The sequence below is a fragment of the Stegodyphus dumicola genome, chromosome 3 (genome assembly GCF_044657685.1).
Source record: "Stegodyphus dumicola isolate Sdum_Otavi_A_Nest chromosome 3, ASM4465768v1".
Classification (NCBI taxonomy): Eukaryota; Metazoa; Arthropoda; class Arachnida; order Araneae; family Eresidae; genus Stegodyphus; species Stegodyphus dumicola.
In genome coordinates, this window is record NC_140770.1 from 45,371,070 (window position 1) to 45,385,767 (window position 14,698).

The 14,698-nt window shown below is 35.6% G+C and overlaps 1 protein-coding gene across 1 annotated transcript in view; it reads right to left on the reverse strand.

Annotated features, from left to right (window-relative positions):
- Positions 1 to 1,584: 1,584 nt before the first annotated feature.
- Positions 1,585 to 14,698, reverse strand: part of LOC146997976 (uncharacterized) — a 34,797-nt gene continuing 21,683 nt past the window's right edge. Inside the window, exon 5 of the mRNA XM_085812342.1 lies at positions 1,585 to 2,016. Within this exon, the coding sequence (XP_085668468.1) occupies positions 1,912 to 2,016 (105 nt within the window). The 3' untranslated portion in view covers positions 1,585 to 1,911. The remainder of the gene's footprint in view (positions 2,017 to 14,698) is intronic.

Genomic DNA, 14,698 nt, shown 5'->3' on the forward strand with positions numbered 1-14,698 from the left:
ACATGCTCGATGGGATTGAGATCCGGAGATCGTGCCGACCAATCCATACGTTCAATATCCTCACTCTCTAAGAGCTGTTCGGCAGCTACTGTGCGATGACATGGTGCATTGTCGTCCATGAAAAGGAACTGCGTACCCATAGCGCCTCTGAAAAGACGCACATATGGAAGAAGAATCTCGTTACAATAACGGGTTTCGTTGACTGAACCTGTGTCGAAGATGTGAAGGTCTGTACGACTACCAAGCATGATACCTCCCCAAACGAGAACACCGCCACCTCCATACCCTGTCCCTTTCAATGATGTTCGAGGGATGATTGCGGCTTCCCCGCTCTCTCCAGATGAGTATGCGATGAGAATCGCTACTCAGACTGAATCTGCTCTCATCTGTAAAGAGTACTCGTCCCCATTCATTGTCTCTCCAATTCCGGTGTTCCCGGCACCACAGAGAACGCGTTCTCCGATGGGCAGGCGTTAGAGGTACACACCGTACTGGGCGTCGTGCAAACAGACCACCACCGTGCAGTCTTCTGGCCACGGTAAAACGCGATATCGGTCGTCCAGTCGCCTGTTTCTTGTGTCTAGAGATTTCTCCCGCTGTCTGCCGCCTGTTTCTTCTGGCCTGTAAGGTAATATACCGGTCATCTGCGGGTGTGGTTCCTCGTGGACGACCACTACTAAACCCCGGATAGCTATTCCTGTAGTTTGAAATTGTCTCCAAAGTCGTGAAACGAACGATGCTGTGAGCAATTCCGAACTCTGCAGCCACACTTGTCACACTGCGGCCTTCCTCCAACTTCCCAATGATTCGACCTCGGGTAAAAGCATCCAGATGTCGTCTAACAGATCGATTATTCGCCATTTCTCGCTGAGGCAGCAACTCGGTGTGATTTTAACTGCTATACGGCGCGCAATCTCTTTGCCAGAAATAATGATCTTACACCGACAACATGCTTTATACTACTCAGACACTCCCCCATTACATCTACCTGCATATCTGCGCATGTGCTACCGTACATCACCTTACTTAATCTCCTGATTGGTCTTTCTGTCCGCTCTGCCTCTTCGTTCAGCTGATATGCTAATTTTTCGACTTCGTCCTTAATTTTTGCACACCAGTGTATTTTAGCCAAATGACTTGTGCTACACTTGAAGACAAATCACTGCCAGGCAGCGAAGTTCTCTTATGGGACTTGAGCAGCTGTTCCGCGTAAGCATAACGTGGTATGGTGTAAGATAAATGGCTTAAAGGTTCCAATTCTTTAATTTTATGCCGTAACTGAATAAGAGAAAGGATATGTTCAAGAGTGTCATACAGCCTTAGAGAATATGACTACTAACGGGTGTTGAGTATCGCTATTTGACCATGTTCTTATATATAATGGTGGATTTTTCAGTGGTGATTGTTGTGATAACTTCACAATAGTTTATCATATGGACTTCTATTATCAAGAGTTTTTATGCCTTTATGATTCTCAAGTACTCTGCAAAATTCTTATTGATCAAGAAATTTAATTAATTAACTAATTGATCAAGAAATCTATTTTTTTGCACTGAATTTATTTAAAATACATTACAGCTAATATTACCAATTTAATTTCCACAGAAGCCAAAAATATGAATTATATGAAAACTGACTACATGAAATAAAAATATGCATTACAAAAAACTTGATATGTTCAAAATTCAAATACAGCATATAAAAATGACTAAAAATATAAACGATGACAAAAAAATTTACTATAAAAAAATACAACTTTTTTGGAGAAGAATTTAAACAATATTGAAAACTATGAGTGCATGAAACTTTTTCAGCCCTTTTTCAAAACATTTATAATAGTTCTAAAAATTACGTGCATACAAGGTTAATTATCATATATGTAAAATGCAATAGAGAGCACTACATAACATTTTAAAACACTTGAACAGCTTTTAAAGCTTTTTCTAACTGTGCACATGTCTCTTCAATCTCTTCCCGTATCTTAAAATCTCTTTCAAAATCAGCATAGAAGTCGTTCTGAAATATAAAGAATTTTCATTTTAACATACTGTTTATGGACAATATTGGCTAATTTACAAATGGAAATCATTATATACGCTTTTTCTTACATACATAAAATAAATGAATATTTTATGCTTGCCACAATATGTGAAAAATATTGGATATTTGAAAGAAAAACCTACTAGCATTATTTCCTTAAATCATATAAAACTTCAATCACATAGTTTCTCACAATAAACAAAGGGATTTTACGAGATAAACTCTTCCAGTTAGTAACAAATTTATTAGTCCTCAGTGAGTTATAAAATTTCAGTTAATAATTTACAGATTTTTAAGCGCAAAGAATGTTTCACAGACTTAAGTCTTCTTGTCACAAGCTACTCAAACTCAATTCGAATTCTAGAACAAATCTAGAATGTAGTTATGAAACAAAAGTTTTTTTTTTTTCTTAAGTTTTCATTTTGGATAGAAACATGGCTTAGCACTAGATCTGTACAAGTTTTCTCGAAGTTTTACAGATCTTTAAGCATAATTATAGCAGTGCAATGCAAAATCCTCCACTTGTGAATGAAAATTTGTCTTAACTTACATGCATAAGTCTGGCTATTAAACTAATTCTATAAGATTTTTGATGTAAAAGTATGTTAATAAACCTTTAATTCCTGATTTTAAGTTATGCTTTTCTGTTGAGTGAATTAGATTTTTACTTCCTTGTACGAAGTAAAAAGGAAGTAAAAACTCCATAAAATATTTTAAGGATGATCACATTTCGAAATATCTCTCTCAAGGTGGAACTCTTTCTATTCAAAGTATCAGCACTAAAATTATAACATTTAAAAATGTTATCTGAGATTCCATGCATATGCTTAAAATGTTCTGCCAAACTCAATCTGCTATCAATAATAATTCCTAGATATTTCATATTTTCACCAAATTTGATACGATTATCCTTAAATTTCAATTGCGGTGGTCCAGCCTTTCTCCCACTCCGATGAAAAAAAATAGTCCACAAGTTTTTTTCATTATTCAAATATATTTACCCTCTGTCACTCCATTCTTTCAAATCATTTTCTACTTTTTTAAATACACTGCTGGCCACCCAAATTGCAGACAAGAGATATCACAACAAAATTTATTTAGTAGATAACATATTGACCAAGTATCAAATGATTCAATTTAAATCAAATGATTCTGTGAAGTGTGGTTCCTTCCAGAATCATTAGCCAGAGTAGCCGCCATTGTTGGTGATCACCGCTTCCACACGCCTCGGCATTGATTCAAAGAGACTTTGGATGTGTTCTTGACATACAGCAGACCAAGCAGCTTCCACACGTTGCCAAAGTTGTCTGGTCTGACAGCTTGGGATGTAATCTGGGTCAATCGTTCAGCAACCATGGACCACATGTTTTCTATCGGCGAAAGATCCGAACAGCGAGCCAGCCAGGGAAGCAATTCAATCTAGCGACTGACGAAGAACCCTTGTACAATGCGTGCTACGCGTGGTCGCGCATTATAGTGTTGAAATATGGCTGCGGGCAAGCCCTGGAGGTAAGGAAGGACAACTGGCTTCAACACTTCAGAGATGTAGCGCTGGCTGTTTAAAGTACCGGCAATGCGTATTAGAGGAGTGCGAGAGTGATATCCAATACCACCCCCATACCATAATACCCGGTGCAGGACCAGTGTGGCGGTGCATAACGCAGCTGTTCAGCATCCTCTCTACACACTGTGTCTCCAGATTCGAATCCGACCATCGTGGTGTTGCAGACAGAAGCGTGACTCGTCAGCAAAGACAATTTCATTCCATTCTGCCGTCCACATCCTTCTTTCATCGCACCATTGGCAGCCGGAGACGTATGGTTCTGCGTCAAGGGTTGACGAAGCAATGGACGTCTTGCGTACAGACCACTCTGCTGTAAAAGGCATGAATGGTACGCGCAGACACTGGATGACGCGTGGTGTATAAATAAGCCAAATGTGATATATTTAAGTGACGAAAATTAATGTGGAAGAAAGATTTTTCACTACAGAAATACATAGACATTATGCAACATTGTTATTGGTATTTCATGTGTTAGATTGGCATATTTACTATATTGGAATGAACACTTATATTACGAAAGTTAGATAACTGTACGAACAATATGTATTACACCGGAAGAGTACAAATATTTGTATATGTCAAGAAGTTGATTAGATGGAACAAAGATTATAACAAAAGAGTTAAATAACTATATATATGTAAAACAAAGATAAATAATATATATATATATATATATACAAAATATATATTTTGTATATGTATATATATATATATATAAACTTTTTCCAGCTACCAAAGTACAGATCTCACCAGCTTTCAAGTATCAAAAACCTCTTAGTAAATTGCTAATTAACCACCATGAATTAGCTACTACAGCCCATTGATACTGTAAAGAGCTTCAATACAAAGATTTCATAGATCAATTTCATCAACATATTATAACAGGCAATTTAGCAATAGTTCAAAACCAACATTTAAGAATTTTAATGGAAAAAGGTACCAAATTTAGACCAGTACTAAAAATTAACAAACATCACAGTTTTAAAAGTTTCGTAAAAAATATAGACGAATTTATAGTTAAAACTAGTTTCAAATTAAATATTCCAAATTCTACCTTTATGGCATGGAAACATGCAGTATTAGAAGATTTCAAGCAAAAAATTAGAAGAATTGAATTTAATAGCCATTTACAGTGGAATATTCTCATACCTCTTTTACAGGATTTAAAACAAAAGTTCATAATTACCAAAATTGAAAAAGCCAATAATAACTTTAGCATAATATGAAAATTTTTTTATGTCTCATTAATTAATACTGAACTCAATAATGCCATTACTTACAAACTCACCAATCTACAAGAAAATTTTATTGCAGAAAAACTAAAAGCATTTCATAAGAAACTGCAAATTTCACAACCATCTAACTACAATAGATTAGCAAATCTATATGCTCTCCCAAAATTTCATAAATCACCACTCAAATTTAGATTTATTGCTAATGGTACAAATAATTATAAAAAGAATATAGATTACATATTTGCAATTATACTTAAAAAAATCTGTAAATTAATCCAACATCTCGTTAACAAACAACACAATTATAGTTGGATTATTTATAATAATGCTCCAGTTCTCAGCAGTTTTAAAAGTTTAACAATCAAGAACATTAACTGCTATGACTTTGAAAACCTTTATACTTCTCTACCATTAGAAGAAATTTTTACTAGTTTAATGCAACTCCCACAACATTTTCCTGACATACTTGACATCCTTTGTATTGAAAGATGGAATACTTATCTGAATTGTGCATTATTTAATAACTACATTAAATACAATAATAAGATCTTTCAGCAAGTTAGAGGAATTCCTATGGGAGCAAACAGTTCTACACAAATTTGTAACCTATTTCTTTTTACATTTGAATATAAATTCCAACTCAATTTAAATAAAAATGAATTAAAGCTATTTGCTCATACTTTTAGATACATAGATGATATTATAACTTTCAATAATAATTCTACTTTTGAGAAATTCAAAATTTACCCAAATAGTTTAACACTTAATAAAACGAATACGAATCAAGATACTATTGAATTCCTAGACCTGCAAATTATTAAACACAACAAAATTAAATTATTTGATAAAAGAAGGAATTTCCATTTTCCTACTATTAAACTAATTAATCGGAGCTCTAATATCTCTAGAAAAGTAATAGAAAACACGTTTCATAGCCAAATTATCAGAATAAAAAATATATGTACTGAAAATGACGATTTTAAAGGAAGAAATCATAAAACTAATTAATGTACAAGTTGATAACCAAGTACCACCAAAATTTATTAATTTATATATTAAAAAGGCAGGCCTTTACTTTATAATTTTTTGGCTCTTTTGGATATGATAACATTACCTTAAATCTTAACTGGAGGGTAATGGAGGATATAAAAGAGTAGAGAAATTATTGTAAATTTTTCTTGTAAATATTTTGTAAATATGTATATTTACTGGTATTTACCAGTATTGATACATTTGTAAATATGTATCAATACTGGATTCTTTCCTTTTACTAATAAAGCGCCAACTCTTTTCAAAAGTCTCAATTATAGCCCGAATTGAGTGAAGATTTTAATCTTCTTCTTCTAATTTTCCATACTTCAGCCAGTATTTAGTTAAGTTTTGATATACCAATTAAATCAAGTTCATTAAACTTTTAATACTTTCTTTCATCAAATTTAAGTTTTATTTAACTTCCTAAAGGAATTTTTGAGGGGAAATTTTAGAGGTTTTTTAAGGACTTCATTTCAAAAAAAAATTTGGGAAATTTTACTTTAAAACTTTAATATTAAAACATTTCAGTTTTTCCTAATTACTTTAATTTTTTGCAATTTTCACAAAAAATATCTTTCACTTAAATTTTTTTAACAATTTTCACAATTTTTCAACAGAACACACATTTCAATTTACAAACAGTTTACATTTTTTTCACATACCACTTCACTTTAATTTCCTTCAAGCAAAAATACATCTCTTGATTAGCTCAGTTACTTAACTCCCTAAATAATTGATATTACTACCTTTAGGATTTTTAATTTAATTTAATTTAATTAATATTAATATTTACAAAAAAAAATTTACTATAACAAAGATAGCAGCTTGACACTCAACTTTACCTACATAAACGCCATCTATATAATTTGAAGAACACACTTACTTCACTTTCACAACATTTTTGCAGACCCCAACACTCATATAGTACGTAAGTTAGAATTAAAACTTACTATTTACTTGCTTTAAGTATTTTTTAAAATTTTTTATGTAGTATCTAAGTATTTTCTAAATATGAAATTATTGATATTTTTTTAAATATATATTTATTTTAAAAATTGTGAATTAGTTCTTTTTGTTTTTATTTCTTATTGGTTTATATGAATTATGTATAGTTCTTTTATAGTTTCTTTTTATTGATATGCATATTCGTGTAGGGGAAGTTTCTGTAGACAAGGATTTCTAAAAGACATAGATTTTTTTATTATTTTTTAAAAAATTAAATTTTTTAAGAAAAAGTTTAATTCTTGACTTTACTTGCTTGTTTCTCAAAAGACTTAATTACTATTTTCCTTTTTGAACTTTAATTCTTAAATGCTAATACTTAAATGTAAATTTCTAAGGATACCATTTTTTTGGAATTACTTTTGGTTTTGACTTTTACCCTTGCCTGCATGAATGACGAAACACGAATTTTGAATGATTGGAGAGTTAGGTTTGGGGGCAACTTCCCCTTGATAAGTCTGTCTCCTGCCTACTCTACGATCATTCACATATGCATTTTAAAAAAAATTGTTTAATTTAATTTTAATTCATTAAATTAGTAGATTTATTTTCATGGATAGATTTTGCACTTGATTTGCTTATGCTTCTGAATTTAAATGATATTGTAGATTAGTTCGAGAATTAAATCTTTTACATGTTTGCATATTTTAAAATTATTTTAAATTATTTTGGCTTTTATCCTTTTTTTTTATATTTAAATTTGCTTTTTTACTTTTTTACTTTTATCCGTATTTGTTAGAATTTAAATTTGTTTAAATTTAAATATATATATATATATAATTTATTTCCTAAACAGTATTCATTAATTGATTATATATATATATATAATAAATACTTATATTATAAGAGCTGAAACAGTAATTTAGCTATTTGGGGAATGACTGTGATGAGATCTGTTCCAGGTTACTGCGTTTTTGCAGCGCAGGAGGTAGTGATAGCATGTAGTTTCGATAGAGCAACATTGTTACTTTGAATATTATTCCACCACGCTGTGCGAAACACGGGTGCTGGTTTTTTTAGATGAAACTTCGCCGTCAAGCGGCATTCAAAGTAATAGTGGTATGGAGTGACCACTTTCCCACAGTCGCATATGTCTGTGTTGGATAGCCCAAACCTATGCATATAGGCTTTGCACGGTCCATGTCCTGTTAAAAGAAATGTGAAATGCTGCCAGTTTTGCTCTGCAGATCCATGCTTACACTTGGGAGCATTGCATGTGTACGTCGACCCGTTGTAGCATCATTCCAGCAGGGTTGCCACTATCTTAAAAGAAGTTTGCATGTGGAATGCTTTAGCAGCGAGGTTGGAAGTGTTGTTGGGCACTCAAGTAAGGATGCACTATTGGCAGCTTCTTTATCCACAACGTCTGCACTTTCATTTCCTAGTATTCCTACGTGCGATGGCACACAGCAGAGTACAGGATGTAAAGGTATAGGGATACTAAGGAGAGTTCTCTGTATTTTGTTAATCAGTGGGCTCCTGCTGTGCATGCTTGAAAGTGCTTGGAGGCTTGAGGCGGAGTCCATATAAATATGAACTTGATTAAGACCATTCCCACGACTGTGGTTAATTGCTGCGAGTAAGGCTATGAGATCTGCCTGAAACATTCAATTACTTTCGTTCAGTCTTCGTTTCCAGGAGAAGATAATGCTGCCTTTATCCAATTCGCAGAATCCACATCCTGTGCCAGCCTTTGTCTTAGATCCATGAGTGTATAATGCATGATTATTTTGCGCTGGAGAATGAGTTTATATGGATGGTGTTCATTAGGTCAAATTGTGCTGGATGACAAAGATAACGAGATTTGTATTTTTCATAGTCTGTGTGGATTATTCTGTGCCCCCACAGTGATGTATTTTTAGCTTGTAGCTTTTATCACTGCAGCTTCCCTCTCGACTACAAGATCAAGAGGGGGAAGACCCGCTATGACGAGTAGAACAGATGTTGGAGAAGTCCGGTACCCCCGACAGATGAGCAGAAGTTTGACTTCTTTGTATGGAAAGCAAAGTTTTCCTCATTTGAGTTTCTCAAAATTTCTCAGTGAGATTCTAGCCCCAGATGGAGGTTCCGTACGAAATAATGTGTTCTGAAATGGTTTTATACCAACAATTAATGAGATTTGCCGGAATGCCCCATTTCATACCTGCGGTACGTTTCATACTGTTAATGAGATTGCCAATGCGCTGCCTGAGAATTTTAAGATGAGGAGTCCATGAAAGTTTATTATCAAAGGAGAGACCTAGGTATGTCACTTCTGAGACTGTTTTCAATGAATGTCCCTGTACGTTTAGATAGGTTCTTCTCCCAAGGGGATGACGACGTCCTATTATCATGGCTTGCATTTTTTCTGCACTTATTTCAAGTTTATGCTTCTTGGCCCATTGAGCAAAGCTATCTAAACAATCCTGCGATCTTTGTTGGATGTCGCTGTGGCCCGCTACAATAATGAGGAAATCATCAGCATATGCCATAATCTTGACTTGGTGAAGGTTGCTGAAACGCTAGAATGCAGTGTTTGCTACTAAGTTCCACAGGGTGGGACCTAAGCACGAACCCTGAGGACAGCCACGAGTAATTTGTTTGGTAATTATATCATTATTCATCGTGATCTGAACTTCTCTGTTGTCCAGGTAACTTCTAATGAGATCAATTATCACACCAGGGCAGGAAAGAGAGGACAAGCTGCTGATAATGTCTGGCCACCAGATGGTGTCGAATGCTCCCTGGATATCAATGGAAATAATGAGAGAGTGCATGTCTGCGCTCTTATTATTTGACAGACATTCCGGCTCGAAAAACATACTGGTTAGGATGCAAAGCATGAGTGGTTGCAAGGTGGTGGTTGAGCATCGTAAGCATGGTACGTTCTAGCACTTTTCAAAGGGCTGGTAATAAACAGATGGGCTGGTATGATCTTGGTATAGCCGGATCCTTCCCTTTTTTGCAGAAGAGGGCTACTTCTGCCACTTTCATTCCTTGCGGAAAATGACGTTGCCTCCAATATGCATTGAAGAGGGAGTGTAGTAGGGAAGGAAAGTGCTGGTAGATGATTTTGATAATCATATATTATCTAACCCATCTGGGCCAGGGGCTTTCTTAGGAGCTAGGTATTTTATTATGTGGTTAAGCTCATATGTTATGGGAAGTGGCTCTTTGCTTTGTTGACCACCTGCATTTGTTGAAGAGCTGTCTTGCATGCCTTTGTGCTGCTGAACTATCTTCGTTGTTATCTGTGTGAAATATGCAGTTCATAATTCGTCTCACCACGTCTGAACCTGACTTAGCAGAAGGTAGGAGTGAGGCTGTCAGCATTGTTGGTCGAAATACTTTGTCGCAGGCTATTTTCTGCACTACACCATACGTTTTCGTCGCTGTGGAACAGTAGTGCATCGAAGAAGAGAGTTTCTTGAATGCACTACTGTTCCACAATGACGAAAACTTATGGTGTAGTGCAGAAAATAACCTGCGGATTCGTCACTCCTATGCGCACAATGTTCCTATGGTATACTGAGGTGGATACGATCGAGCACGTCGGTCCGTCGTACCCTCCTGCATCCAACAGTCATATATACGCATTACAGTTCTTTGGTTTCGTCCAACACGACTACTGATTTCCCTGAAAGATAATCCACACTCTCGGTAGGCCACTATCCTTCCTCTGTCGAACTCGGACACTTGATCAAACTATGATCGCTGTTTACTACGAGGCATAATTGATCGTTTCTTTGGGGAAAAAAAAAAAAAGACACAAGAAAAATGCAATTGCCGAACTTGAAATCGTCGAAAACTCCAAGCCTTAAATAGCGCTTTGAAGTGGCACCACAGGTGCGCGTGATGTGCGTCTGCGCTAAAATTCTAATTATTTGCATATCTCACCTCCGCTAATGCATGTTGTAAATTTCATGTTATTTGCATGCTTCCTTCAGAGTGCATTTACGGTGGCCAGCAGTGTACTTCCCTCCACCATAACCAATATATCAAGGTTCCATATCGGTGGGAAAATTAACCGGCACAATAAAAATAATATGTTTTGAGCAATTTCAGAGACCAAATTCTTAAGGGCCATTCTTTTCATGGAAGAGGAGTGAATGGCAACACGTATATGTTACAGATCTGGCTTTTCCTGCAAAAACATGAAAACTTGAATAATTTTGTCTTTCAGAAGGATGGCGTGCGAATTTCTCAACAATGTTATTCCTAATCGCTGGACTGGCCGCACCAGAACGACGATCAAGTTATCCCCCGACATTACCCCATGTGATTTTTTATGGGGATTTGTGACTGCCATACAACCTGGAGGGCCTACAAACATGCATAGTTAATGCTCTGAACTTAATAACAAACGAGTGTGGAAAAAATTGCCTATTGCTTAGTAGTTTTCCACATAACGAGGAAGTCATATCAAACATTTATAATGACATCCTATAAAAGTATTTGAGTTGTCCTTTCATTTAACTTCAGTACGTATGTGTTTATAACTAACTGACTTTATTCTAATATGTTAAAATATAGTACATTATTTTGAATAAACCAGTATTATAAAAGTATTTGAGTTGTCCTTTCATTTAACTTCAGTACGTATGTGTTTATAACTGACTTTATTCTAGTATTAAAATATCGTACATTATTTTGAATAACCCAGTATTAAACTAAATTATCTACTTTTGATTATATGCATTTATTCAGAATATACATATATAGTGCTTATTAATATTATAATTTATGTATCTAAGTGTGTGATTACTATTTAACGTTAACTTTCATTTGTTGTAATCATAATAATAATAATAATAAGATGTGGACACCACGTTTATAAAATTCTACATATTTTTTTGGCTGCTTAAACACGGGATTAATATCGAATTTCATTAGAGGTATATTCTCATTCAATGAATTCAGTTCTCACTTTGCCACAAGAGGGGGGGGAGTAAGAACTCGAAAGCATCTTTATTAAAAATTCTCAAATAAAGAACAACATAAAACACCGAATACAGTTTTAAAAAAAATGTTTTTTGGGCAATTAGAATTTCTGCGCAAAAACAAGCTGTTCGGCCAACGTGTAGGACGACAAAATTTTCGGTGCACAAAACTGAAAGTTAACTTTCAATCCCACAGGGCAAAAAGACACTGAGTTAACAATTAACTATTCTACAAGACACTGAGTTAATTAATAACTATTCTACTAAGACTTTCAAATGCAAACAAATGGCACCTTCATTACCCTTAACTCGCCTAAAAACTAAGCTCACTAAGCTGGGTGGGAATACATAATTTTCAGGGCCGGCTAAGCTACCTGAAATATGGGAGCCCTTTATAAGTTTGTTATACTATATTTAAAAGTTTTTTGGGGCCCCCATCCCTCCCTAAGTTATAGCTTGTGTACCTTACACATATAAATACCAAACCATAAAATTCAGTTCAAGAGTAATATCGCAAAATAGTTTTAAATTGAGCATGTCTTTAGAATTTCCGAAACAGAGTCCCACGCACTGGAGATAAAAGTGTTTTTCCTGTACAACGTTGCCATTGCTCGCTTTGAAATCCTTCAGTCTGTTAATCAATCGATAACAAAACAAATTCCAAATTTCAAATTTGGTCTTCCACATGCCCATATTCGTAGGAGTATTATGTCATTCAAAATTCGATGTACCGTTGTTTTATCACAAGGCGAGAAATATACATACATTTATACAGATTTCATTATTTAATTTCTTCAAATATAATGCAGGACTCTAACATTTGGTGGCAACAGTTTGAAAAGTGAAACGGACATTTATAGCGATTCATTGCAAAACGAAAACAATAGTCCTTCAGGGACAAAGCCCCTTTGGACTAAAAAAAAAAAAGGAATTCTTTTATGAACTTCAGCCTTAACTTTATAAATAAAATAAAAGTAAATAAACAAGTAAAATTAAGAAAAGGAAAACAAAGAGTAATGAATGGCTTTGCTTTTTAGCTTTTACTGTATTTGCTGCTTCTAATCTTTAGAAACGCTTTCAAGTATGTAATTAACGTTTTTTTTAACGCGCCTAGAAATCATTATGGTCAATTAAGAATGGATTATATAGTTTGAAAATATATTGCAAAATTTGCTGCTTTCTGTTGAGGACTGAAGTGAAAGAAACGTGACAATAACGGGAAGAAACTTTCAGCAAACACCAATGACAATCAGCATAGTTGCTCAGATCATACAAATTCATAAGCAACGGTGACAGACAACTAGTCAAATAATATTGCAATTTATAATAGCTCTGAGCATTGTAGGTTTTTAGCTGAAAGAGTTTTAGGTTTTTAATGAGGGACACGGTGATCGAACTGGGAAGGGCAGAGTGGTCCATACGGCAAATATCAGGTGACACAGAGCTAGACGCGTCCACAGTGCACTGGTTGTGACGACGATGGTTGGAACAAGAAAATACGGCAAGTTCGAGTTTTGGTGCAGCCAGAGTGACGTTAGCACGCGTGGTTCGACGCATCATAAACCACTTCTACCTCCATTCTATAGGATATTCAAGATACCCTGGATATATCATATCAACCAGAACCATTTACCGTCGATTGGTGGCTACTGACCTGCACTCGTGGCATCCATTAAGAAGGCTGCCATTGACCGCGCATTACCGACGCCAACGTCTGAAAGGCCTCTGCTCTCGAGCGACGTGGACGACGGAATGGCATAGGGTCGTTTTCTCAGATGAATAACGCCTCTATTTCTCCAGTGATTGTCGTTGCGCACAGATGGCATACAATGGCTATGGATCGTTGCGTACAATGGATACGGATTTGAGAACACAAGGGGCAAGAAACATATTGCAATGCCAGAATATAACCAAGTAATACAATAAGTGGTGTAATGTAAAAGAACATAAGTAGTAAATACGCAATAATAATAAATAAGTAGTGCAGTGAAAAAGTACTACAATATCAAGTAAATAGCGCAGTATAAAAGTATATTTAGGAAACAGGTGATAGCGAGGACACCTGGCTTCTAACAAAGGTAAGCAAGTATACGTCCCACAGAGCAACAACTTCCTGGAACTCACTGGAGCCCCCTTCGAGAGTTAAGCGAACACGAATGCAATGAACTTGTTTGCGTTAGTGGTTCGCCGTATATTGTGATTCACATGTTCATACTATGTTGTGCTATGTAAGTGTTCAGATTGCGCACAGAATGCGGTTGCAGCTGTGCATTGCAAAAATATGCTTTTAGTTAACTGAAGTCGGGGCAGCTCAGCGAGAGACCTGTATGACCTGGTAGATGCTCTGTCCCAGGGATGCAATTGTGATGACAGTCTGACATATCTTACCCACAGACACACGATTTTGTGTAATAAAGCGTCTTGAGTGACCATATTACTGAAGCAGTGGCTTTGGTGACAGAGTGGCACTGAAAGACGTAGTGGTCTGGGAAGCCATCGGATCCGTACACGGACATTGCAGTTTCGGAAATTGCAAAGCGAAGGAAATAAACTGGAAAGGGTCCGTGAGGCGTGACAAAGTTGTGATTTGTGGGACGAACACGTGTCTTTGAAGGTTAATTTTTGAAAAAAAATCCGTATGTACGTCTCACGGTATGACTTTAATACTTTAAGTCCCATTCTTGTTGCCATTTCAGGGTGGCTTTTAGAAGCAGCTTCTTTTTAAATTAAGAGGGACGTGCCGGAATATTGATTTCTTCTGCGTTTATGTTACTAACTTGCCTCTTTGGCAAGTTTGTCGGCTGTTTCATTGCCTATCAGAGCTGAGTGTGCTGTGACTCATACTAGTTGTATGTGTTTATAGGCACTCTTCGCAGAAAATGCTGTATACTGACAATGAGCGCAGA